The sequence below is a fragment of the Lynx canadensis genome, chromosome A2 (genome assembly GCF_007474595.2).
Source record: "Lynx canadensis isolate LIC74 chromosome A2, mLynCan4.pri.v2, whole genome shotgun sequence".
Taxonomy (NCBI): domain Eukaryota; kingdom Metazoa; phylum Chordata; class Mammalia; order Carnivora; family Felidae; genus Lynx; species Lynx canadensis.
The window spans coordinates 8,866,096-8,887,193 of NC_044304.2; the positions used below are offsets into that span (position 1 = coordinate 8,866,096).

Consider the following 21,098-nt stretch of genomic DNA (forward strand, 5'->3'; position numbering starts at 1 on the left):
CCACTGTAACCTTGAGTAAGATCATTCTGCTTTCTGGGCTTTACTTTCCCCACCTGGGAAAAGGCCATGTCATGGTAGATACGTGCCTCTTAGATACAGAGATGGTTAAGCACAGTGCACCCAGATTCAAATGTACATCGCACAAATGCTCATAAAAGTGACCTGGGTGAGCCTAGCCATTCACTCAGGCGGACACTCGTATCACACTCACAATCACACACAAGTGCACATAGGCCAAGTCACACTGACACATGTAGGTACACAACCACACAGACACACACACAAATATCCAGCCGTGTCGTCACATAAATAATAGACACACCTAGAGAGAAAACCATCACAACGTAGAATCACACATACAGACACACGATCACACAGAACACCGTCACACCAGCTTACAACTGCACATTCAGGCACACAGCCACAGCCCCAGTTACAGTGGCACACAACCGCCCCACAGTCAACCGCCCCACAACGTCGCACACGCACCCACATACAGATGCATAGCCACAATCACACACATAGACGTTTGAAGCACAGCGCATGGAATCACTCCAAGTCACGCACGCAGTCACACGTGGCTACCCATACTTCCTGGAACAGACTGGCAGGTTGGACTGAGATCGCCCACTGGAGCCCACCCCACACCCCCACAGCACCCATTAGAGGAGACATCGAGGTCTGGGTTCCAGGACTCTTTTTTTTCTCGTGCCTCAGTGGCCTCACTTAAGCGCCAGAATCCCTCCGCACACGCCCCCTGCAACTGACCAATCAGGTGTAGGCCAAGCCCCCTCCTAGGGCCAATCAGAACAGGAATCTAGCTGGCCAATTGGCTCCCAGCACTCACCTTCCGCCCCCTCCCTGTTCTGCTTCTTAAAGCAGCTAATAAAACTTGGCCTGGGCGCTCCTGGCTCCACCGGCAAGGCTACCGTGGTCCTTTTAAAAGGCAGAGCTGTGGAGGAGCCGAGTCCGAGCACACACCAATGAGAGGCCCCATTCGGCATCCGCCCCTCCCACCCCCTCCAGAGGTCAGAAGCTTTTGCCTGTTGTACTGTGGACTGTACGGTGAGCGCGGAGGCCTCAGGTAAGCACCGGCGAGAGGGGCGATTGGTGCCAGGGGCCAGGCCTGCCGGTGGGAGCCACGCCGCTCTGACGCCCCTGCTCCTCCAGGTTGGCCGTGGTTGCTCCGCTTGCCCGTCCGCTGCTCAAATGGCCCTGAGAGGCGTTTCCGGGCGGCTGCTGAGCCGTGGACCAGGCCTGAGCCTCCTGCGCGAGTGGGGCTCGGCGGCGACGCAAACTGGTCAGTGCCGGGTCGGGGGCAGGGCGGGGAGGGTGGAACTGGAGGCTCGGGAACATTCCCGGGGTGACTTTCCCGTCTTGTGTTTGCAGAAAAGGGCGGGAAGACACAGAACCGAGCGGCCAAGTGTAAGGACCCCTCCTTGCGCCGGGCGTCTGCGGCCCTTGTCCAGCTGTCTGTCTGCCCCGGGTGGGTTCTGTCCCAGAATCGACGACTGCCGGGGCGGGGAGGCAGGGCGTGGCCAGGGCCAGAGGCAGTGAGTTTCCCGGAGAAATGCCATCTTGTCAGTCTTCTCTGCAGCCCACATCCACCAGGAGCCAGATGGGAGTGGAGGAGTGGGGCTGAGGATTCCAGGAGAGGAGGGTGCGGTGGTGGGCTGGGCTGAGTCAAGCCCGGCCCCACTCTCTGCTCCTTGTCCCAGCCTCACGTCCTGAATTTGACTGGAGGGACCCGCTGCTGCTGGAGGAGCAGCTGACCGCGGATGAGATCCTCATCAGGGACACCTTCCGCACCTACTGCCAGGAGCGCCTCATGCCCCGAATCCTGCTGGCCAATCGCAACGAAGGTGCCCAGGCAGGCGGGGGTGGGTGGGTACTCCCTACCGTGCGCACCTGCTCTGCCTGCTTTAGCTGGGCCCCTGGACTCCTGTGCCGCTGGGATGGGGGCTCCAGTGGGCTGGGGCTGGGCCTGAATGTGGGCATCCGTGTCTTTGCAGTTTTTCACCGGGAGATCATCTCAGAGATGGGGGAGCTTGGTGTGCTGGGCCCCACCATCAAAGGTAGGGACAGATTTATCTCCACACGCCGCCGCCCCCGCTGTGTCCTGGAAAGCCCCTTCCTATCCCTGATCCTGAGTTTCCCAATCTGCAAAGCGAGGCTGTTATGCCTCCTTCTGAAAGTGGCTGCGAGGGAAAATGAATAAACCCTCAAGCTAGGGCCAGCTTGGTGCCCCCTCCTTGGGCTCCCTTATGTAGCTCTGTCTCTTGGACCCCAGGAATCACACTGGGCTTTGTCTCCCATTGCCCTATCTTCCCTCCCCTCCCCTCAGGGTATGGCTGTGCTGGAGTCTCTTCTGTGGCCTATGGGCTCCTAGCCCGAGAGCTGGAGCGGGTGGATAGCGGCTATAGGTCAGCAATGAGCGTCCAGTCTTCCCTCGTCATGCACCCCATCTACGCCTATGGCAGCAAGGCCCAGCAGCAGAAGTACCTGCCCCGGCTGGGTGAGCAGCTGCCTGTGGAGCCTGCCGGAAACCAGACCACCCCAGTGGTCTGGAACTTAGGAATGGGACTGTCCCCAGAGCCTGCCTCTGCCCCTACTTCCAAGATAGCTCCAGTGGCCACCGAGGTTCCCTGCAGACCCCGGGGCCCCGCTGCTCCGTCTGATCCGGACTGTCCCCTCCTAGGTCTCTCTCGACTCTGCCGCTCTCTCACCACCATCATCTCCCTCCTAATTTGCTCCCCCATCCCCAGCCCAGAGTTTAAAGTCTTAACTTTCTGACTGAGTCCACAAGGCCGCACATGAGTAGGCCTCTGCTGACCATTCCAACTCACCTTTGGCCACTCTCTTGACTGCTTCTCCTCAGCCAGACTCGGCTTCTTGGGATTCTCCGAATGTACTACTGGGCCTTGGCACATCCGTACCCCCTGCTGGGACCACTCTTCTCCGTCCTTCCTCCTCCTGCTTAACTCCTTTTCACTGACTTTAAGACAGATTATCTGACTCCTTCCTGACTCCTGTGGCGGCCTCTCCCCATCGTGGCATTGTTACTGTGGCCTGGGGGGCTGAGGCTGTCCCCATACCCCCTGGGAGTGCCACGAGAGCAGGGTTGGGTCTGCCTCTGGCCTGGCTTGATCGAGAGACTGACAATTTTCAGTTGAGGGGATGAGTGGGGGACAGGCAGATTTGTGACCCTGTCTTGTGCCTGCAGCCAAGGGGGAGCTCCTGGGCTGCTTCGGGCTCACAGAGCCCAACCATGGGAGTGACCCTGGCAGCATGGAGACCAGAGCCCGTCACAACCCATCTAACAAGAGCTACACCCTCAACGGGACCAAGACCTGGTGAGGGGTCTGGGTGTCTCAGGCAGGTGGGCAGGGGCAGGGGGGAGGTGGCCAGATCCTCACTGCCTGTCCCTCCCCCAGGATCACCAATTCACCTGTGGCCGACCTGTTTGTAGTGTGGGCTCGATGTGAAGATGGCCGCATTCGGGGCTTCCTGCTGGAGAAGGGGATGCGGGGCCTCTCAGCCCCCAAGATTGAGGGCAAGTTCTCCCTGCGGGCGTCGTCCACAGGCATGATCGTCATGGACGGTGTGGAGGTGCCGGAGGAGAATGTGCTGCCTGACGTATCTGGTCTGTCGGTGAGCAATGGCCACCTTGGGAACTGGTATCAGCTCACCTGCTGGCTCAGCTTTCTTGGGCAGGCCCCAGGCCGGGGACCCAGCTGGGGAACAGACACAGTCCCTGTGCTTGTGGAGCCCACACACTAGTGATTCTGATAGGTTCTGCTTGGCTCTCCGATGTGTGGAAATTGCCCCTTTGGTGACCATCTTGCATATACCGGCTCTGCCCTGGACACATACAGTCCGGAACCAGTTTAACCCTTTGATGCGTGTGCATCTTTTTGTCTCCTTATGTCACCTCCTAGACCTGAGCATCCAACCCAGATCCTGGGCTGGATAAAACTGCGTGCAAACCAAGGGTGAGCAGGCGCCGAGCAAGACTTGCTGTGCATGAGCTCTGGTGCCAGGACCGTGTGGGATCCAAATGGCTGCCCTGAGTCCCTCTGTTTATATCGACTGCGTGTCTGGAGAGGGGGCTTCCCCCTACTTGAGTGTTAGTTCTGCACAGGGCCTTTCAGCTCCCGGTGGGGCTGAGGCCCCTCTCTCAACCCTACAGGGGCCCTTTGGCTGCCTAAACAATGCCCGGTTTGGCATCACCTGGGGCGTGCTCGGAGCTGCCGAATTCTGTTTGCACACAGCCCGGCAGTACACCCTGGATAGGTTTGTGTGGGTTGCCAGGAGGGCTCTTGGGGATGGGGGGGCAGGGGCTCCATCCCTTACCCAACTGGTGACTCCCCATTCCCCGCCCACCGGACGTAAGTTTCTCACTCGGTATAACAGCCTGGGAAGTCCTTTTGAGCAGTGAGGGGCTGACTCAATGACAGGGCCAGGGTGAACTTAGCGAGGGCCGAGGCAGCCTGGGAAGGCTTCCTAGACTGGGGCGTGAACTTGCTCATACTTACCCTGAACTTGCCCGCCTAGGATCCAGTTTGGAGCCCCACTGGCCAGGAACCAGCTGATTCAGAAGAAGCTGGCAGACATGCTCACTGAGATCACGCTGGGCCTTCACGCCTGCCTGCAGCTTGGCCGCTTAAAGGACCAAGACAAGTAGGGGCCGCATATCGGGGAAGCAGGGTGGAGGCAGCAAGGAAGGGACGCCGTGCCCCTCCTGGACATGGTGGTGGCTGGCCCTGGGGAGAAATGTCCTTCCTGCCTGGTGGTTCCTGGGGACCTATCTCTTCTTGCCCTCTTGGCCTTGATGGGACAAGACTGCCCGCTTATCCCTAACTGGGAGCTCAGTGCCTGCTGCTGTGTCTGTGACTTGGGGAATCTTTTCCCCTGGCTTTTCCCAGGGGGGGTTTGCCCAGGGCTTAGGGATGCCTGGAGTCAGGTTTTTGTGACCCCTTACTTGTTCCATGTCTGTGCCACTCCCAGGGCCACTCCGGAAATGGTCTCCCTGCTGAAGAGGAATAACTGTGGGAAGGCCCTGGATATCGCCCGCCAGGCCCGAGACATGCTAGGGGGGAATGGGATTTCTGATGAGTATCACGTGATCCGGCATGTCATGAACCTGGAGTCTGTGAACACCTATGAAGGTAGGGCTGGGGCTCTGTGGGGAGGAGTGTTACAGCGGCCTCACTGTCTAGAGAAGGGGGGTGGGGACAGCAGGCCTGAGCCCTGCTCCCAGTTGTCATCACTAGCAGTGTGACCTGGGACAAGTCCCACTCTGTATTCTTAGTAGGGGTAGCTCACACTGGGACTGTGGAAGTGAAATGCTCTGAGCCCTTTCCCCCATGGTGCTCGGGAGGGGGGGTGCTCCCCAGACTGCTTCCAACCTCCTTGGGCATCCCCAGAGTGGGGCACGATGCCTAGAGTGAGCTGGTGGATGCCAGGGAGCGAGTGCAGCTACACACAGGAATCACCACTCCCTTTTATGTTAAGAGAAAAAAAAAAAGATAAATCATGATCAGGCTGTGGTGTCTGCACCTGGGAACCGGTTGTGACTAACGCTGGGCCCAGAACCCCTGGGGAAGACAGACATGGAAAGAAAATCATTAAAAACAGTACAGTCTAGTATGAGCCAGGCAGAAAAAGGGGGAGTTGTAAGAGGCGGGTGCTTATCTTGGGAAGAAAGTGGGAGCATGTTAGGCCTTAAGAGAGGTATAGCTCCCTGGGCAGAGGCAGTGAAATAGCTTTTTCTTATTCTTTCTTTTTTTTGAAATAGCTTCTGTGTGCTATTCTGGATGGGACATTCCAGAAAAAGCAAGAGGGAGGGTTGAGGTGTGGGAATGACCCTGAGGACAAGCAGAGGAGGGCCTTCAGGGTGTTTTATGCAGGGGAGGGACCGGGTCAGATATACACTTTAGGAAATAAACACACTTATTTTGCTCCATAAGAAGGAGGCAGTAATCCCTGCCTTCTACCCCTTTAAGCTGAGGAAAAGCATATAAGAGCACTGAGGGCTGTAAAATGTTACCCAGAGTTAAGAGCACAGGATGTGGGACATGGGGATAGTGGCTTTAGGACAGGGGAGATCAGCTGGGACAAGCAATCTGTCTGATACTTGCTTTCCCATCCCATCTGTAGGTAAGAAGGGCCTGACCTATCCCCACAGAGCTCTGCAGCAATCTCAGCCTCTGGGAAAGGAGCATGAATGGGTTGAAAATCAAACATTTAACCACCTGTGCAGGGGAGGGGGTGAATTTGCCAAGCGTAGGGAGTGCCAAAGCTGGGCCCATGGCCAGAGCTGGGCTTGCTGAAGTTTTGGGTCTGGCACAAGGACTTTTGGATTATTTCATTTTATTTCATTTTTTTGCCAAGATGCCTTACAGAACTGTGAAAAACAATTTTCTCAGCATGGCCTGAATGGTGGCCTCTGAGCCTAAGAGGGGACTCTCCCAGAAGCTGTCAGCTCTCACCATCTCTGTGGGTTTGTTCTTCTTCCGCAGTAATAGCCTAGGGGGAGGAGAGACATGAAGATTGACTTTAAAGGGAAGTCATGAGCTGTTCAGACTCCAAACCAACTCTGTATTTGTCTTGTCCAGGCACTCACGACATTCATGCTCTGATCCTTGGAAGGGCAATCACGGGGATCCAAGCGTTCACGGCCAGCAAGTGAGCACACTTCACCCGGGAGCCCAGATGGCCTCCGGCTCCTTCCCAGGGAAATGCTACGCTCTGAGCTTACTCAGGGAGATGGCAGATGGAGCCAATTTTTATAGTGGGAAGTGAGAGACACTGATTCTTAATTATCAAAATTTTCCCTTTGGAGTCATTCAAATGTGTTCCTTAAAAAGAAGATGGGACTCTCTGTACCAAGTTTCTCAACCCACTTTTAACCGTGGATGGGAATGGATTCCACTTATCTTGGAACAGAAGCTTCTCTTGACAAGGGAGCAGGGAGAGGGAAGGAGAGTAACATAGAAGCATTCTCTGTGACACTGATCTGGTGTCTGAGCAAATCTCGCCTCCCCGCGCCCCCCCTCCCCCCCCCACCACAGCAAGAGTTCACTGTGTGCCCTCTGATCCTCCCATCCTGGGGGTAAGTGCCTTATGCTGGAGGTTGGAGCAGAATGAAAGCGAAAGAGAGAATAATAAAGAGTTTGCATGTCTGACCCCACAGTGTTGGGCCATGTTTAATCGTAAGCACCCAAGAAGTCATTTCGGTCACAGGAAAAATGTGGGGCCGTGTGGTGGGGATCTCCCCCCTCAAGTGGTCTGGCCTGTGTCTTGAGTCTTGGGCTCTGCTGTAACAACCCTGGTTAGGTGCTGACCAGGGCTGAGGGCTGTAGACAGAGAGGCCTTTGTCCTTTCTGTCACCACACAGCTGACCACACAGTGGTGGGAAATAACAGCGGTCCAGCTTCTCAGCTCAGACACACGACCGCAGAGGGGAACCTGGGGCCACCAGTGAGATGGCAAGAGCATCTGAAGGATTTTTGCAGTGACAGTGGCCCCTGTGGGGTTTAGGGCTGGGCACGGTGCTGACAGACTTGGTTTGTGTTGACATTTGCTTTCGTCTTAGCCTCCACAACTCTCCTTCCTCAGGAGGTGGCCCGATGCAGGAGTTTATATCTCGTACCTCAGGCTGGATGCACAGATCTTTGTACACTGTCTCCACGGTGTGGCACACTTGTTTGAGCTCTGTCTCCAAATGGCTGATCTTTGCCATTTTCTGGGTGAACTCTTGGAGCTTTTCCTGAATGATCTTGTTGTGGTGATTGTAAATCTGATACATCCGCTCTTCTAGCTTCTCTGTCAGGTCTGAAACCTTTTAAAGAATAAGGCATATTTTTAGAAAATCAAGGAAGGGACATCACAAGACATTTGTTTTAAATGGCTAAGATTTCTACAATATATCTTATAAAAATGGTAAAAAAATTCCAGTGACTGGAGGTGAAATTGCCTATATTTTGAATTTTTTTTAATGTTCATTTATTTTGAGAGAGAGAAAAAGCACAGCAGGGGAGAGGCAGAGAGAGAGAGAGAGAGAGAGAGAGGAAGGGAGAGAGAGAATCCCAAGCAGGCTCCGTGCTGTTGAGCCTGATGCAGGGTTCGATTCCACAAACAGTGAGATCATGACCTGAGCCAAAATCAAGAGTCAGATGCTCAACTGACTGAGTCACCCAGATATATGTATGCATGTATATATTGAACAGACTCAAACAAGTTAGTGAGAAAATATGTAACAGGGGTGCCTGAGTGGCTCAATCAGTTAAGCGTCCGACTTCCACTCAGGTCATGATCTCACAGTTCGTGGGTTCGAGCCCCACATCGGGCTCTGTGCTGACAGCCCAGAGCCTGGAGCCTGCTTCGGATTCTGTGTCTCCCTCTCATTCTCTGCCCCCCCCCACCCCCACCTATGCTCTGTCTCTGTCTCTCAAAAAGAAAATGTGACAAAGTAGCCTCTGGGTAGTGGGATCATAGAAATTTTTTTTTAATGTTTATTTTTATTTTTGAGCGAGAGGGAGAGAGAATGCATGCAGGAGGGGGCGGAGAGAGAGGGAGACAGAATTCACTCTGTGCTGACAGCAGAGTGCAATGCAGGACTCAAACCCACGAACGGTGAGATCATGACCTGAGCCAAAGTCAGACACTTATAACCAACTGAGCCACCCAGGTGCCCCAGAATTTTAGCTAATCTCTACACCCCATGTGGGGCTTGAACTTAAAACCTCAAGATCAAGAGTTGCAGGCTATAGGGGCGCCTGGGTGGCTCAGTCAGTTGAGCGTCTGACTTCAGCTCAGGTCATGATCTCACAGCTTTTGGGTTCGAGCTCCACGTCAGGCTCTGTGCTGATGGCTCAGAGCCTGGAGCCTGCTTTGGATTCTAGGTCTCCCTCTCTCTCTCTGCCCCTCCCCTGCTCACACTCTGTCTCTCTCTCTCTCTCAAAAAAAAGAAACAAACATTAAAAAAAAAAAAGTTGCAGGCTATACTGACTGAGCCAGTCAGGCACCCCACAAACCATTCAACTTTTGGAGGACAAATGGGTGTGACAATGAAGGCTCTCAGTCCCTACTCCCCTGGCCATTAGCACTGGCAGGAAATAAGAGGGCTGGCTGGGCTGTGGGTGCAAGAGGGACCTTCATTCCTCATCCTGGCCCTGTCATGTGGTACTATATGCAGTTTGCTTAGCAGCAGCAGCTCATTCCCTCCCCTTTCACCCTTTACATAGGACTCCCTCTCCCTGCAGACCGGGGCTTTGCAGTGTGTGGGAGAATCCGTCACCTTGATCTTGAGGCTGTCCCTGAAGTTGGTCATGAGTGCATGGTCCTTCTGCCTGCTCTCGTTGATGTTTTCAATCAGGTCCTGGGCCCTCTTCTTCAGGATGTCGATGCTCGAGTCCAGAGAGGAAAAGTAGGGTCCTGACTTCCCTTCTAGCATCATCAGCTGGCGGTTGGCACTGGAGGTGGCGATAGAGGGGCTAGAAACCTGACTTCTGAAAGTACAGGAAACTGAGGTCAACACCAAGCTCTCCTGAGAGTGCTGCTGATCTGAATTAGCTCTGTGGTGGGAGGGGAACCAGTGTTGTGTGTCTCCTGTGGGCGACGCTTGTTTATTTCATTCACACACTGCCCTGAGAGGCAGGGGCAGTATCCTCATTTTATAATTGAGGAAACAGACCCAGAGGTGCCAACAAAATCCACTTAAGGTTCCAGAACAGGGGGATTTGCCTGAGTCCAAAACCCACAGTCATTTCATTACACCACTTGCTGCTTTGAAATAAGCATCAAACTATTTATAGTATATAAACAACTATAGATCGAGGCAGAGACTGTAAAAATCTAGGATTCTGCATATATTGGGTGCCTGGGTGGCTTATTCAGTTGAGTGTCTGACTCTTGATTTTGGCTCAGGTCATGATCTCATGGTTCGAGAGATCAAGCCCCATGTTGGGCTCTGCACGGATACCGCGAAGCTTGCTTTGGGATTCTCTCTCTCCCTGCCCCTCCCCTGCTCTTGTGTGTGTTCTCTCTCTCAAAATAAACATTTAAAAAGTTTTTTTAAAAGGAGTCTGCATATAGATTGCTTTCTCAAAACCTGTGTTTTTTTTTTAATTTTGTAACGTTTATTTATTTTTGAGAGACAGAGTAGGAGTGGGGAAGGGGTAGAAAGAGGAGACACAGAATCCGAAGCAGACTCCAGGCTCTGAGCTGTCAGCACAGAGCCCACCATGGGGCTCAAACTCATGAGCGGTGAGATCATGACCCAAGCTAAAGTTGGATGCTTAACCGACTGAGCCACCCAGGTGCCCCAAATCTCTCTCTTCTTTAAACAGGATTAGGGGGACTTGCATCATTGTTTCTGGGCCCCATTTCTTTTTGTCCTTCATCTCTGGTTTATCTGATCTGTAAGCACCTTCCATCTGTCAGGCACTGTGCTAAGCTCAACGCCTGTGCTGCATCCTCTTGACCATGCTTTGGGGTTGGTCCACTCATCATCTTTACCTACCTCATAGCTGAGGACACAGGCTCAGCGTGGTTATGTCACTTTCTCTGCCAGTGTGTGGCAGAGCTGGGTGTGGCACCCAGTGGCCTGACTCGCAGCCCACGTCCTGCTGCCCCTGGGGTCCTCAGTTTCTTCACCCTCTGAGGTCCTCCCAGGTCTTAATGGCCGAGACTCAGAGGTGCCAAGAGAGCAGTTCCTAAACACACCAGGTGACGAGCAACCATAAGGTCAGCCAAGACCACAAGCCAGGCACCGGTTCCTTAGAAAATTACATCTTGAGTTCTGGATGCTTCCCCCATAAAACTATTTTTTCTTGGTGGTTTCCTGACTGGCTAAGCTCTTCATTTGGCTCAGGATACAAGCACAGTAAAATCCCTGAGCACAAGAGCCTGGGTGTCCAGAGCTCTCATCTGCATGAAAGTTCCCAGGCCCAAGACTTCAGTTGTGTCCTGGCCCTTGAGTATTCCTTTTGCCAGATCATTTCTTGCCTCATTGGCTTGTGCTGACTCTCTGACTTGACCTGTGAGGCCTAGCCCAGGCCAATGCTCTTTTGAGAAGGACCCTGTGCCTGTCTCTATCACTGCATGTGCTTGTCACAGCTCACATCCCTTCCTCCCCCCACCCCCCGCCAGAGGGCTGTGTCCTATTTATCTCTGAATTCCCAGCACTCGCCACATAGTAAATCTTCCATTGTTTGTCGAATGAATTAAGGACACCTTCCATCGGATCTATTCTTTCCTCCTCTGGCTTTGTACAAAACATACAAGTTCACCAGCCTCCAAGGCAGGACACGTGTGGCCAGTGCAATTATCAAGATGGGAAAGTGTGTCCCTGAGGCAGATGATCTATAGCAAAGACTTATGTCAACTAGAAAACAACAGAGCAACTAAAGGCTTCCTGAGGATTCTCATAAAAAGTCATTTTACTGTAGGACAAAGGTTTACCAAAGGAGTTTATGACCCCCTTAGCTTGCGATTACTCCTTTCCTTCAGGGAAGTGAGGCAAAAGAAGATTAATTCAGACCTTGGACACTCACTTTTTTCTTATTTTTTAAGATTTTTAGAAAATTTTTTATTTTTTTGGGGGGGAGAGGAAAGGACTCAAGTGAGTGAGGGGCAGAGAGAGAGAGAATCCCACAAGGGGCAGAGAGAGAGAGAAGCAGGGCTCGAGCGCACAAACCATGAGATCATGACCTGTGTCGAAGTCAGATGCTTAACTGACTGACTTAAGGTGCCCCTTAAGATTTTATTCTTAAGTAATCTCTACACCCAACATGGGGCTCAAACTCACAACCCTGAGACTGTGAGGCACCCCCACACTGGTATTTTAACATTCAGACTTTTGTAACGTTTGGATGCATGTGAAAAACACAAAATGGATGGCTCCTAAAAAGACAGGCATGCTTTGCATGATGGTAATGAAGTTGGGGACACAGGTTCAAGAAAACCTGGCGTTTGATTTCCCTGAGACCTCAAGCACTGACTGCCCTCCTGTTCAGCCTAAACCAGGGGCTCTATTACTTCAGTCTCCAGCTGGGGGCCTCAGTTGCTCTTCCCTTCAACCCTGTGTCACACCCACACCAAAACTCCACCCTGACTCTCGTAACCAAGTGCTGTATTTTTTCTCAAACTCAGGAACTTGAATGACACTGGACGAAATCGTGATCCCGTGAACAGGGTTCCTGCAGAGTCTTGCTCTCGAGCCTCTGGGAGTTCTTAGGACTGGGAATCCTGTCTGTGCTCTGGTCTCCTCCTTCTCATTCCTCTCAAGTCATTCCAAACTTTCATAATTCTCCTGTCCCTGATCCCACACTTGCTTCCCCTCAGGCTGAGCAGACACAGAAACAGTGCAGGCCAATAACTCCCTCCACTGCACCCCCCATAAATGCATCCACAACTACCCTTCCTCTTTCCAAACTCCCAGCTTGGCAGTCAGTGAAGGGTCCCATGCCTCTGCCAGGCTCCTGATCCCAATCCCCTTTGCACCTTGCCCTCTTCTTGTACCTTTGATCTCTCTTCTGGGCTGGCCCTTTCCAAGGCATGGCATCTCCAGTTTTATGTATTAAAACAACACACATACCCATACCCCTCCCCTCAAACACCAGCTATCCCTCGGCCAGCCACCTTCCTCTTTCCTCCCCTTCACAGACACGTAGCTCTTCTAAAAAGAGCTGCTGACACTTTCTGAGCACATTTCTCACCTCTCACTCTCTTCTCAGCCCACTTGTTCCTGCCCCAGTTCTCAAATGAAGAGTCTCCTGCCAAGGTCCCCAGTGGCACCTGGAAGATACCTCAGACCATAAGTCCCTGGACCTTCTGGCTCCACCCTTCCCTGCCATTCCCATCACGTGGCATCCCCAGGCTCTGTTGCTGGCCCCGCTCTCTTCCCTTTACACCATCGTTCACATCCTTGCTCTGAAGCCAGAACCCTCAAACCTCCTCCCTGTCGGCCTTTCCTGCTAACCCACCACCTCACAATGCACAACCTGTCATTCCCCAAAGGCACCCTTGTGGCTGGAATGCCCTGGCAGTCCTTTTCCCTACCTACATCCTGCCTCTTCTAGAAACTCTCTTCTGGCTGAGTTACGTGCACACAGCACCTACCGTGTCACCGACTGCACCTTAGCCTCTCCCCCATAGTCTCTGGGAGGACTGGGCTATGTGTCACTCACCTACGCTTCATGATAGCAGTAGTAAAGGGGCATGGAATAAATGAATGGCCAGCAAGGGCTTTCATTACCAACCATCTTCAAGCTACCACAAACTTCAAGCTTATTCTTGGTCCATGTCTGTCTCCTGAGCTCCCAACAACGTATCTGACTACCTCCAGACCTTCTCTACTTAGCTGTCCCGGAAGCATCTGAAACTCCTTCGAATTTGCACGCTGATATCAACATCTTCCTATGACACCAAAAGCCACCTAGTTCCCATGCCAGAAGCTCAGCAGTGAGTCTAGAGTCCGGCTTCTCTCTGATCCTCCACATCCTGTGAGAAAGCCCTCCTTTCCAACTCCTTAATCTCTCCCAAATCTATCATTTCGTCTGCATCATCTGCAATTCACCTAGCATGTCTCACCCGGTCCCTAGGGACCTTCCGAACTGCAATTTGATGTCCTACTCCTGCCTGACAGCTTATGAGAGTTCCCACCTGCCACGGGACCAAGTACATTCCCTAGCACGGCACACAGGGCCTTCCAGGGAGGGCCCTAGCTGTCACCTTCCCTTTCTACCCTCCACTCTGAGCAATTTGGAACCTTCAACAACTTCACCAAACCCATCAGCTTTTGCCTGAAATGACTTTCCCTTCATACAACTTCACCATTCGGAGTTCCTGCTACTGCACCCACAGCACCTCCACTTACTGATCACAACACTCCCATGGTTTATACACATTCAATCCTTCCAGCACACTGTGCACGGTCAGGATGGGGACTGCATTCTGCACATCCCCAAGGCGGCACAGATATTCAATGAATGCTTAAAGGAAGGAACTTCTTCCAGAGCCAGGTGTAACATTCCTGCTCACAAACTTCCTTGTACCCATAGTTGCCTTGTCCCGACAGTGTAAGGATCCTGAAATTAAAATCAACGATAAAAACAGGTGCTTCTTTTTATGTAATTGCTCACAAGCTGCTGGAGCTGCTGACAGTTCAAAGTCGCTCCTTTCTCAGGCTCGAGGGATGGGGCTGGAGCGGGCTTCATGGCAGCTATGCAAATGGTGAAAAATCACTTGAATTCATCTCATTCAAATTTCGTGGTGGGACAAAGGCCTGCATCAGATGTCTGCAGAGAGCTTCCTGATTTTTTCCAACCTCTCCTTTGGGGATTTCCTTCTTTCCATTTCATTTTTCTTAATACTCAGCAGCTGCATATTAATCGGGATGCTAATGAATCATAGGCTTCCCTGGGCCTGCGTTCACCAATTAACTTTAATAAACAAAATGCACAGTGTCCTCTTCATTGGCTTCCCCCATTCCCAGGCCTGCTTCTGCTGCCCAACTCTGGATGGATGCCAGAGAATGGAAGTAGGCCCAACAAAGCAGGCTGGGTGTGCATGGTCCGCAGAGGGGTCGAGTGGGGGAGACTCGGGGTGGGGGCTGTGAACACTTTACCACGCTCATCTTTTACGATCTGTCCTCCTAAGGAGTCCCAAATTCAGTTGCGAGGATTGGGACACAGTTCCTGAGTAGGGCCCGCGCTGGCAGGGGGCCCGGGAACGGTGAGGAAATGGGTCTAAGTAAAGAGACCATCTGTTCGCTCCAGGTAAAGCTGTGATTGGCAGGCGTCTGAGCCAGAGCCGCCCGCTGGCGGGGCCCTCCCTCCGTGGCCTCTAACAGATATACAAGTAAACAATCCGCCAGCCACTTCTGACCACCGCAGGCGGCAGGCCCAGGAGGGGAGGCAAGCTAATCAAACATTCAAGGAGGAACACAACAGAATCTCCGCTGCTTGGGCAAAATGAGGTTTTGCTGAAGTACAGCCAGGAAGGGGGAAGGTTTGACTCAAAGCTACTGAACCCATTCTTCACATTCTGCTTTTCTCTCCCAAAATGTGTTCACATTTTAATCATGTCACTGAGTGCCTGCTGCTGATCTATTAATTGGCCCTTGCACCGGTTCTAATCCATCTGTTTTTTCGGCCCAAAGCTCCCGTGGAACTTATGAAGTCTTTGATATGCTATTGTCTGTGTCTGTCACTTAAATCCAGGTCTAAACATGCTATTTGCAGGAAGATGTTATCAAGCAAATGACTTCAGTCATTTCCTTCTTTTTTTTCTGGTCCTGAATTGATAATACACATCTAGAAACCACCCCACCTTGTAGCCTGCTTTACAACTGAGGAATCTGGGAGGTGGGGAGAAGCTGGCTTTATACCCAGAGTCCTCAGAGTCCTGTCCTGAGCCTGGCCTTGTCTCACTCCTTCCCCAGGTGAGCTCACTCACCCTGCCCCTGCCTCTGAAACAGTGACACCCACAGTCCACCTGTAGTCCCTTGTCCCACCCTGAGTTCCAGGTCAGCAAGTCCAGCTGTATTCTGGATGCGTTCGCATGCATGTCCCCAGTCACCTCAAGCTCAACAAGGGTAAAATGGAACCCGTGTTCTTGCCTCTGCCACCGAAACCACTACCTGCTGGAAACCGGTCTAAAGCAGTGTGCTAGTAAACGCTTAGCAAGTGGCTCTCTGTGGGGGAGAAAAAAAGGTCTGATCCGTAATGCTTGCCAATTTCCATGGTGCAGACTCCCACTATAGCCAATTTCAAGCTACCAACAAAAAGTCACTAAGTGCTATGTTGGGAAGAGATGTGTAGAACCAGCTCTTTGGAGCTGGGAGGCGCTGGCTCCAGCACACCACAGCAGGAGGGTCCCTGGTGCCAATCACAATGCCTGACACACGGGCATTTTCACTGTTTTGTAGCACACTAGCTGGGAGGCATCCTTGGTTCTTCCCCTTCCTCGTGCCTCACTAAATGATCCTGCCACCCTCTCAAGAGTTCCTCTCCATCTGCCCTGCTAGATGCTACCTCCAGGGGAGGTCTCCCCGTGTCCACTCACGTCCCCTCCCACCCATTCTCCACAACGCAGCCAGTGTCTTTGGAATACAGGAACCAGAACATGGTGCGTCTCTGCCACAACAATTCCCTTCCTAGGTATCTATCCCAGAGAAATGAAAAAACGTATGTCCACACTAGAATTTGTACATGGATCTTCACAGCAGCATTACTCACAAGGACCAAAAAGCAGAAACAACTCAAATGTCCATCAACCAATGAATGGATAAATAAAATGTGGTGGATCCCATAATATGGAATATTATTCAGCCACGTGGAGAAACGAAGTTCTGATACATGGATAAACCCTGAAGACACTGTGCTCAGGGATAGAAACCAGTCACAAAGGACCACGTAAGTGTAGGATTCCATTTATATGAAATGTCCAGCAGAAGCAAATTCGTAGAAACAGAAAGTAGTGGTTACCAGGGGGCTGGGGAAGATGCAGAGACTAGGGGATGATGGTTAAGGGGTGCAAGATTTCTTTTTGGGGCGAAGAAAAGGTTATAGCTGACTGTGGTGATGCTCGCACAGCTCTGTGAATATACCAAAAACAACTGAATTGTACATTGTAAGTTCGTGAATTGTAAAGCACGTGAATTATATCTCAATAAAGTTATTACCAAAAAAGTCCTCAGAGTAAGCCCATAGCTGACACAACGCCTTGTGACCTGGCGTCTGCCAAGCTCTCCGGCGTTCCTGTTGCACTCCCACCCACACCAAGCCACACTGACCTGCCTTCCGCTCCCTGAACCGCACAGGGGCTTTGCATGAACTCTTCTAAACTCCTCCTCCCGACCCCCATGGCCACCCAACATCCACCCTCCCTTACCTTTGGATTCAGCGCTGCTTCTTCAAGGGCACTGTCTCTGGCTCCCTATTCAGGGCTGGCTGCCCCCGGGGGAAATGTTCTCCCAGCACCCCAATCTCTTCTTTGTCAGTGCTTGTTCGGCATGTGCCTCTCGGTCAGATGGAAGCACCGGGAGGGTATGAACACATCTGCCCGGTGGACTCAGGGGATCCCTGCTGCCAATCACAACGCCTGATATGCTGGGCTTATCATTGTTTTGTGAACACACCAAGCTTATTCCTACCTCAGAGACTTCATCCTCGGCCTGGCATATATGGGCCCCCGAGGCCTCGCGGCTGTTTCTTCTCCTGAGACCTCCTTAGAGAACTTCCCCGACTACTCCAAACTCCCTATCATTCTAGTTGCTCCTTACCCTATTTTGCTTCTTCACAGCACTTGCCACCAATTGAAATCACATTATTATTTCTATTATTATTATTGTCTTTTAGAAAATCAGCTCAGCAATAGACCTAGAATAGCCAATACAATACTGAAGTAGAAGAACAAAGGCAGAGGACTGATGCTACTTGACCTCAACTTACTAAAGAGCTGCAGTGATCCAGATAGCGTGCTATTGGCGAACAAACAGACGATAGACCAAGAGAACAGAGAGCCCAGAAATAGACCCACACATATACAGTCAACTGATCTTTGACAAAGGAGCAAAGAAAATTCAATGGAGAAAGGAGTCTTTACAACAAATCGTGTTGAAATAACTGGAGAGCTGGGGGGGGGGGGCGGGAACTAGACACAGATCTCACACTTTCACAAAAACTAGATCACAGACCTGAATGTCAAACACAAGACTATAAAACTTCCGGAAGAGATCAAAGGAAAGAATCTAGAGGACCTTCTTAGATATAATATCAACAGAAAAAAATTGGTAAGTTGGACTTCATTAAAATGAAAAACTTCTGCTCTGCAAAAGACACAGTGAACAAACTGAATGAAAGGACAAGCCACAAACTGGGAGAAAATCGTTGTGAAATACATGCCTGAGAAAGGACTGGTCTAAAATATACAACAAACTCTTTGAAACAGTAAGGAAACAGGGGCGCCTGGGTGGCTCAGTCGGTTGAGTGTCTGACTCTTGATTTTGGTTCAGGTCATGATCTCACGATCATGAGATCGAGCCCCACGCTGGGCTCACGTGGAGCGTGTAGCCTGCTTGTGATTCCCTCTCTCCCTCTGCCTCTCCCCTGCTTGCACTTTCTCTCTCTCTCTCAAAAAAAAAAAACAAAAAAAAAAAAAACAAACCAACCAATAAGGAAATAAACAACCAGATTAAAGAATGAGCAAAAGATCTGGACACCTCACCAGAAAAGACATATGGATGACAAACATGCAAATGAGAAGCTGTTTGACTTCGTATCTCCTCAGGAAACTGTAAGTCAACACAACAAGGAGACACCACTTCACACTTATTAAAATGGTGAAAAATCCAAAATACCGACAACACCAAATGCTAGAGAGGATGCCAAGCCACAGGAACACTCTCTCATTGATGACGGGGATATCAGCTGGCACAGCCACTTTGGAAGGAGTTTGGAAGTTTCTGACAAAACTAAATATACTCTTATCGTCTCATCTAGCACTTGTGCTCCTTGGTATTTACCCAAAGGAAGTGAAACCTCAGGTCCACGCAAAAACCTGCACATGAATGTTTACAGCAGCTTTGTTCAGAATTGCCCAAACGCGGAAGCAACCAAGACGTCCTTCAGCAGGTGAGCGGATGTGCAAACTGTGGTCCATCCAGACCATGGAGTGTCATTCAGCACCGGGAAGAAATGGGCTATCGAGCCATGAGAAGACACAGAGGAACTTTAAGTGCATATTGCTGAGTGAAAGAAAGCTCCAGGACGGCAGAAATTCCGATTTGCTCACTGCTGCATGCTCGGCATCAGCGTCCGGCCGAAGAAGGCCCTCAATAAAGAAACTTACGTAGTGAATAAATAAATGTGCGAGAGAAAAGCTGTCTGGGTCATCCCTGATATGCTGCTCTTTCTTTGGCTCCAGCAGCTAGTCCCTTGGCTGTTTCTGTCCGTCCCACCTTCTTTTTTTTTTTATTTTTTTTTTTAACGTTTATTTATTTTTGAGACAGAGAGAGATAGAGCATAAACGGGGGAGGGGCAGAGAGAGAGGGAGACACAGAATCCGAAACAGGCTCCAGGCTCTGAGCGGTCAGCACAGAGCCCGACGCGGGGCTCGAACCCACGAACTGTGAGATCGTGACCTGAGCTGAAGTCGGACGCCCAGCCGACTGAGCCACCCAGGAGCCCCCCCACCTTCTTAAATATATCCAGAATCCGACTTCTCATCACCTCAGCAGATCACCCCAGGCCACGTTGGAATCATCTGCCACCTGGATGATCCCGACTCCCTCCTCACTGGTCTCCCAGATTCCACTCCTGCCCTCGCCGATCTGTTCTCTACATACGGCAGCCGGAGGGAGACTTTTAATGCCTTCGCCCAGAGGACTCCAAACCTCTACAAAGGTCCGGGTAGTAAACCTTTTCAGCTGTGGGGGCCCTGTGGTCTCAGCTGCAAAAACTCGACTGGGCGGAAGCAGCCACGGACGAGCGTGCCTATGTGCCAATAAAGCTTTATTAACAATAGTCCTTGCCCGGCTTGTCGTCTCCTCGTGTCCCCCTATTTCAAACCTTTTCACGGGCAACGAACACCCAAAGTCCCATTACCTGTCTGTCTCTCTCACCAGCTTCCTCTTGGGCTCCTCCAGCACAGTTCTGCCTACCCTCAGGGTTCACTCGTCACCTCCTCCGCGAAGACTTCCCCGATTCTCTGATCTGAACCGGCACTCTCTCCCTATCCCCTCCCGCTCCCGCCGCTCTCCCCCCTGCCCCCCCCAGTCTGTCTCCTCCACGCGAGTGTCAGCTCCCGACTGTGTCCCAGCGCTTTGCAGCATGCCGGGCACGTAGCAGGTGCGCGACCTCTCCGCGGGGCAAAGGCACCCAAAGCAGACACCGGCAGGGGCTCGCGGAAGAACTGGGGTGGGGGGGGGGTGGGGAACGAGAAGGGTGTGGACCCCGTCGGGCCGGGGGGGCTTCCTCACCTGGCTGGCCCCCGACCGGCTTCCTCTTCGCGGCTCTCCTCGTCCTGCTGCCGCTCCTTGCTGTCCCCCAGCGGCTGTGGCTCCGGGTCCTTGCACTCTACGTGGGGCAGGTCCACCTGTGAGCACAGCCAGCGCTTGAGAGGCCAGAGGAGGGAAGGCGAGAAGGGGTCAGATCCCCCCCTCCCCTTTCCCGTCCCTTCGACCCCGGGCACCTCCGTGTCCCGCTGCGCAAGGCCGGGGACCCCCCAGGAGAGACGCGCGGGGCTGGGACGGGCACCACGAGGTCGGGGACGTGCGCTGGGACGGCCCTGCGCCCGGAGCGCCAGAGGACGGAGGCGGGGAGACCGGGGCGGGCTGGGGTGAGGGCAGGGGCTCCGGGAGGGGCGCTGGGGGCCCCGGGCTCCTAACTGGGGTGTGTGCTGGCTCGAGTCCTTCGAGGAAGAAGAGGCAGGGGGAAAAGTAGAAAAGAAAAGGGTGAGGCGCCTGGGTGTCTGAGACTTTCTCTACCCTGCTCCTGCCACGCGCCATGCGTGGAAGTCTGTCCTTCCGGCCCCTGTCAGTCACACAGCCCCCGTCCGTCAGTCAGGGCCCGGTCAGTCGGTCAAGAAATCGGGGCCCGGCCGGGCGAGGCGTGGCCTCGACGGTAGGAGGCAAGCGGCCGGGTTCTGGTCCGCCAGGGAAGCCCGAGATCTCGGCCGTTCCCAGTCTGTCCGCCCGCCGCCCACGCGAAGGCAACAAACGCCGCGTACTCCCTGCCGCTCCATCCTGTCTTTTCCCGCCTTCTCCTTCACTCTCTCTGCGCACGCGCCGGCCCCGCCCCCGGCTCGCGCGCCCCCCGGGCACGTGCTGCATCACGCGCGCCTGGTTCCGCCTCTTTCTGGGAACTTGCGCGCGCAGCGGGGCGGAGTCGGCCGTTAATCTGCGGTTGGGCTGTCCCAGGGGCTGCGCGCGCAGCGGGCGCCGCCTGGAGGAGGGGGCGGTCTCTGTGCGTGCGTGTGCCCAGAAAGGAGGCTCCTGGGCGCTCTGTGGGTGGGGGGGCATCGAGCTGTCTCGGCGTTAGTGCTTAGGTTTCACTTCACCCGCGCTGTCCCGTGAAATCTTTGCAAGAAAA

The 21,098-nt window shown here is 52.8% G+C and overlaps 2 protein-coding genes across 2 annotated transcripts; one reads left to right on the forward strand and one right to left on the reverse strand.

Moving 5' to 3' along the window:
- The first annotated feature begins 986 nt into the window (after nt 1-986).
- GCDH (glutaryl-CoA dehydrogenase) lies at nt 987-7,192 on the forward strand. The gene is made up of 12 exons (XM_030301492.1): nt 987-1,084; nt 1,171-1,300; nt 1,390-1,425; nt 1,719-1,862; nt 2,013-2,075; nt 2,345-2,515; nt 3,224-3,353; nt 3,435-3,651; nt 4,190-4,293; nt 4,555-4,680; nt 5,008-5,168; nt 6,618-7,192. The coding sequence occupies exons 2-12, from the start codon at nt 1,210-1,212 to the stop codon at nt 6,689-6,691; spliced, it is 1,317 nt and encodes a 438-aa protein (XP_030157352.1). The 5' UTR covers nt 987-1,084; nt 1,171-1,209; the 3' UTR covers nt 6,692-7,192.
- Nucleotides 6,353-20,778, reverse strand: SYCE2 (synaptonemal complex central element protein 2). Its single transcript, XM_030301545.1, has 5 exons — nt 20,737-20,778; nt 19,988-20,103; nt 9,302-9,512; nt 7,655-7,843; nt 6,353-6,528 (listed from the first exon to the last, which is right to left on the reverse strand). The coding sequence occupies exons 1-5, from the start codon at nt 20,749-20,751 to the stop codon at nt 6,481-6,483; spliced, it is 579 nt and encodes a 192-aa protein (XP_030157405.1). The 5' UTR covers nt 20,752-20,778; the 3' UTR covers nt 6,353-6,480.
- Between the last annotated feature and the right edge of the window lie 320 nt (nt 20,779-21,098).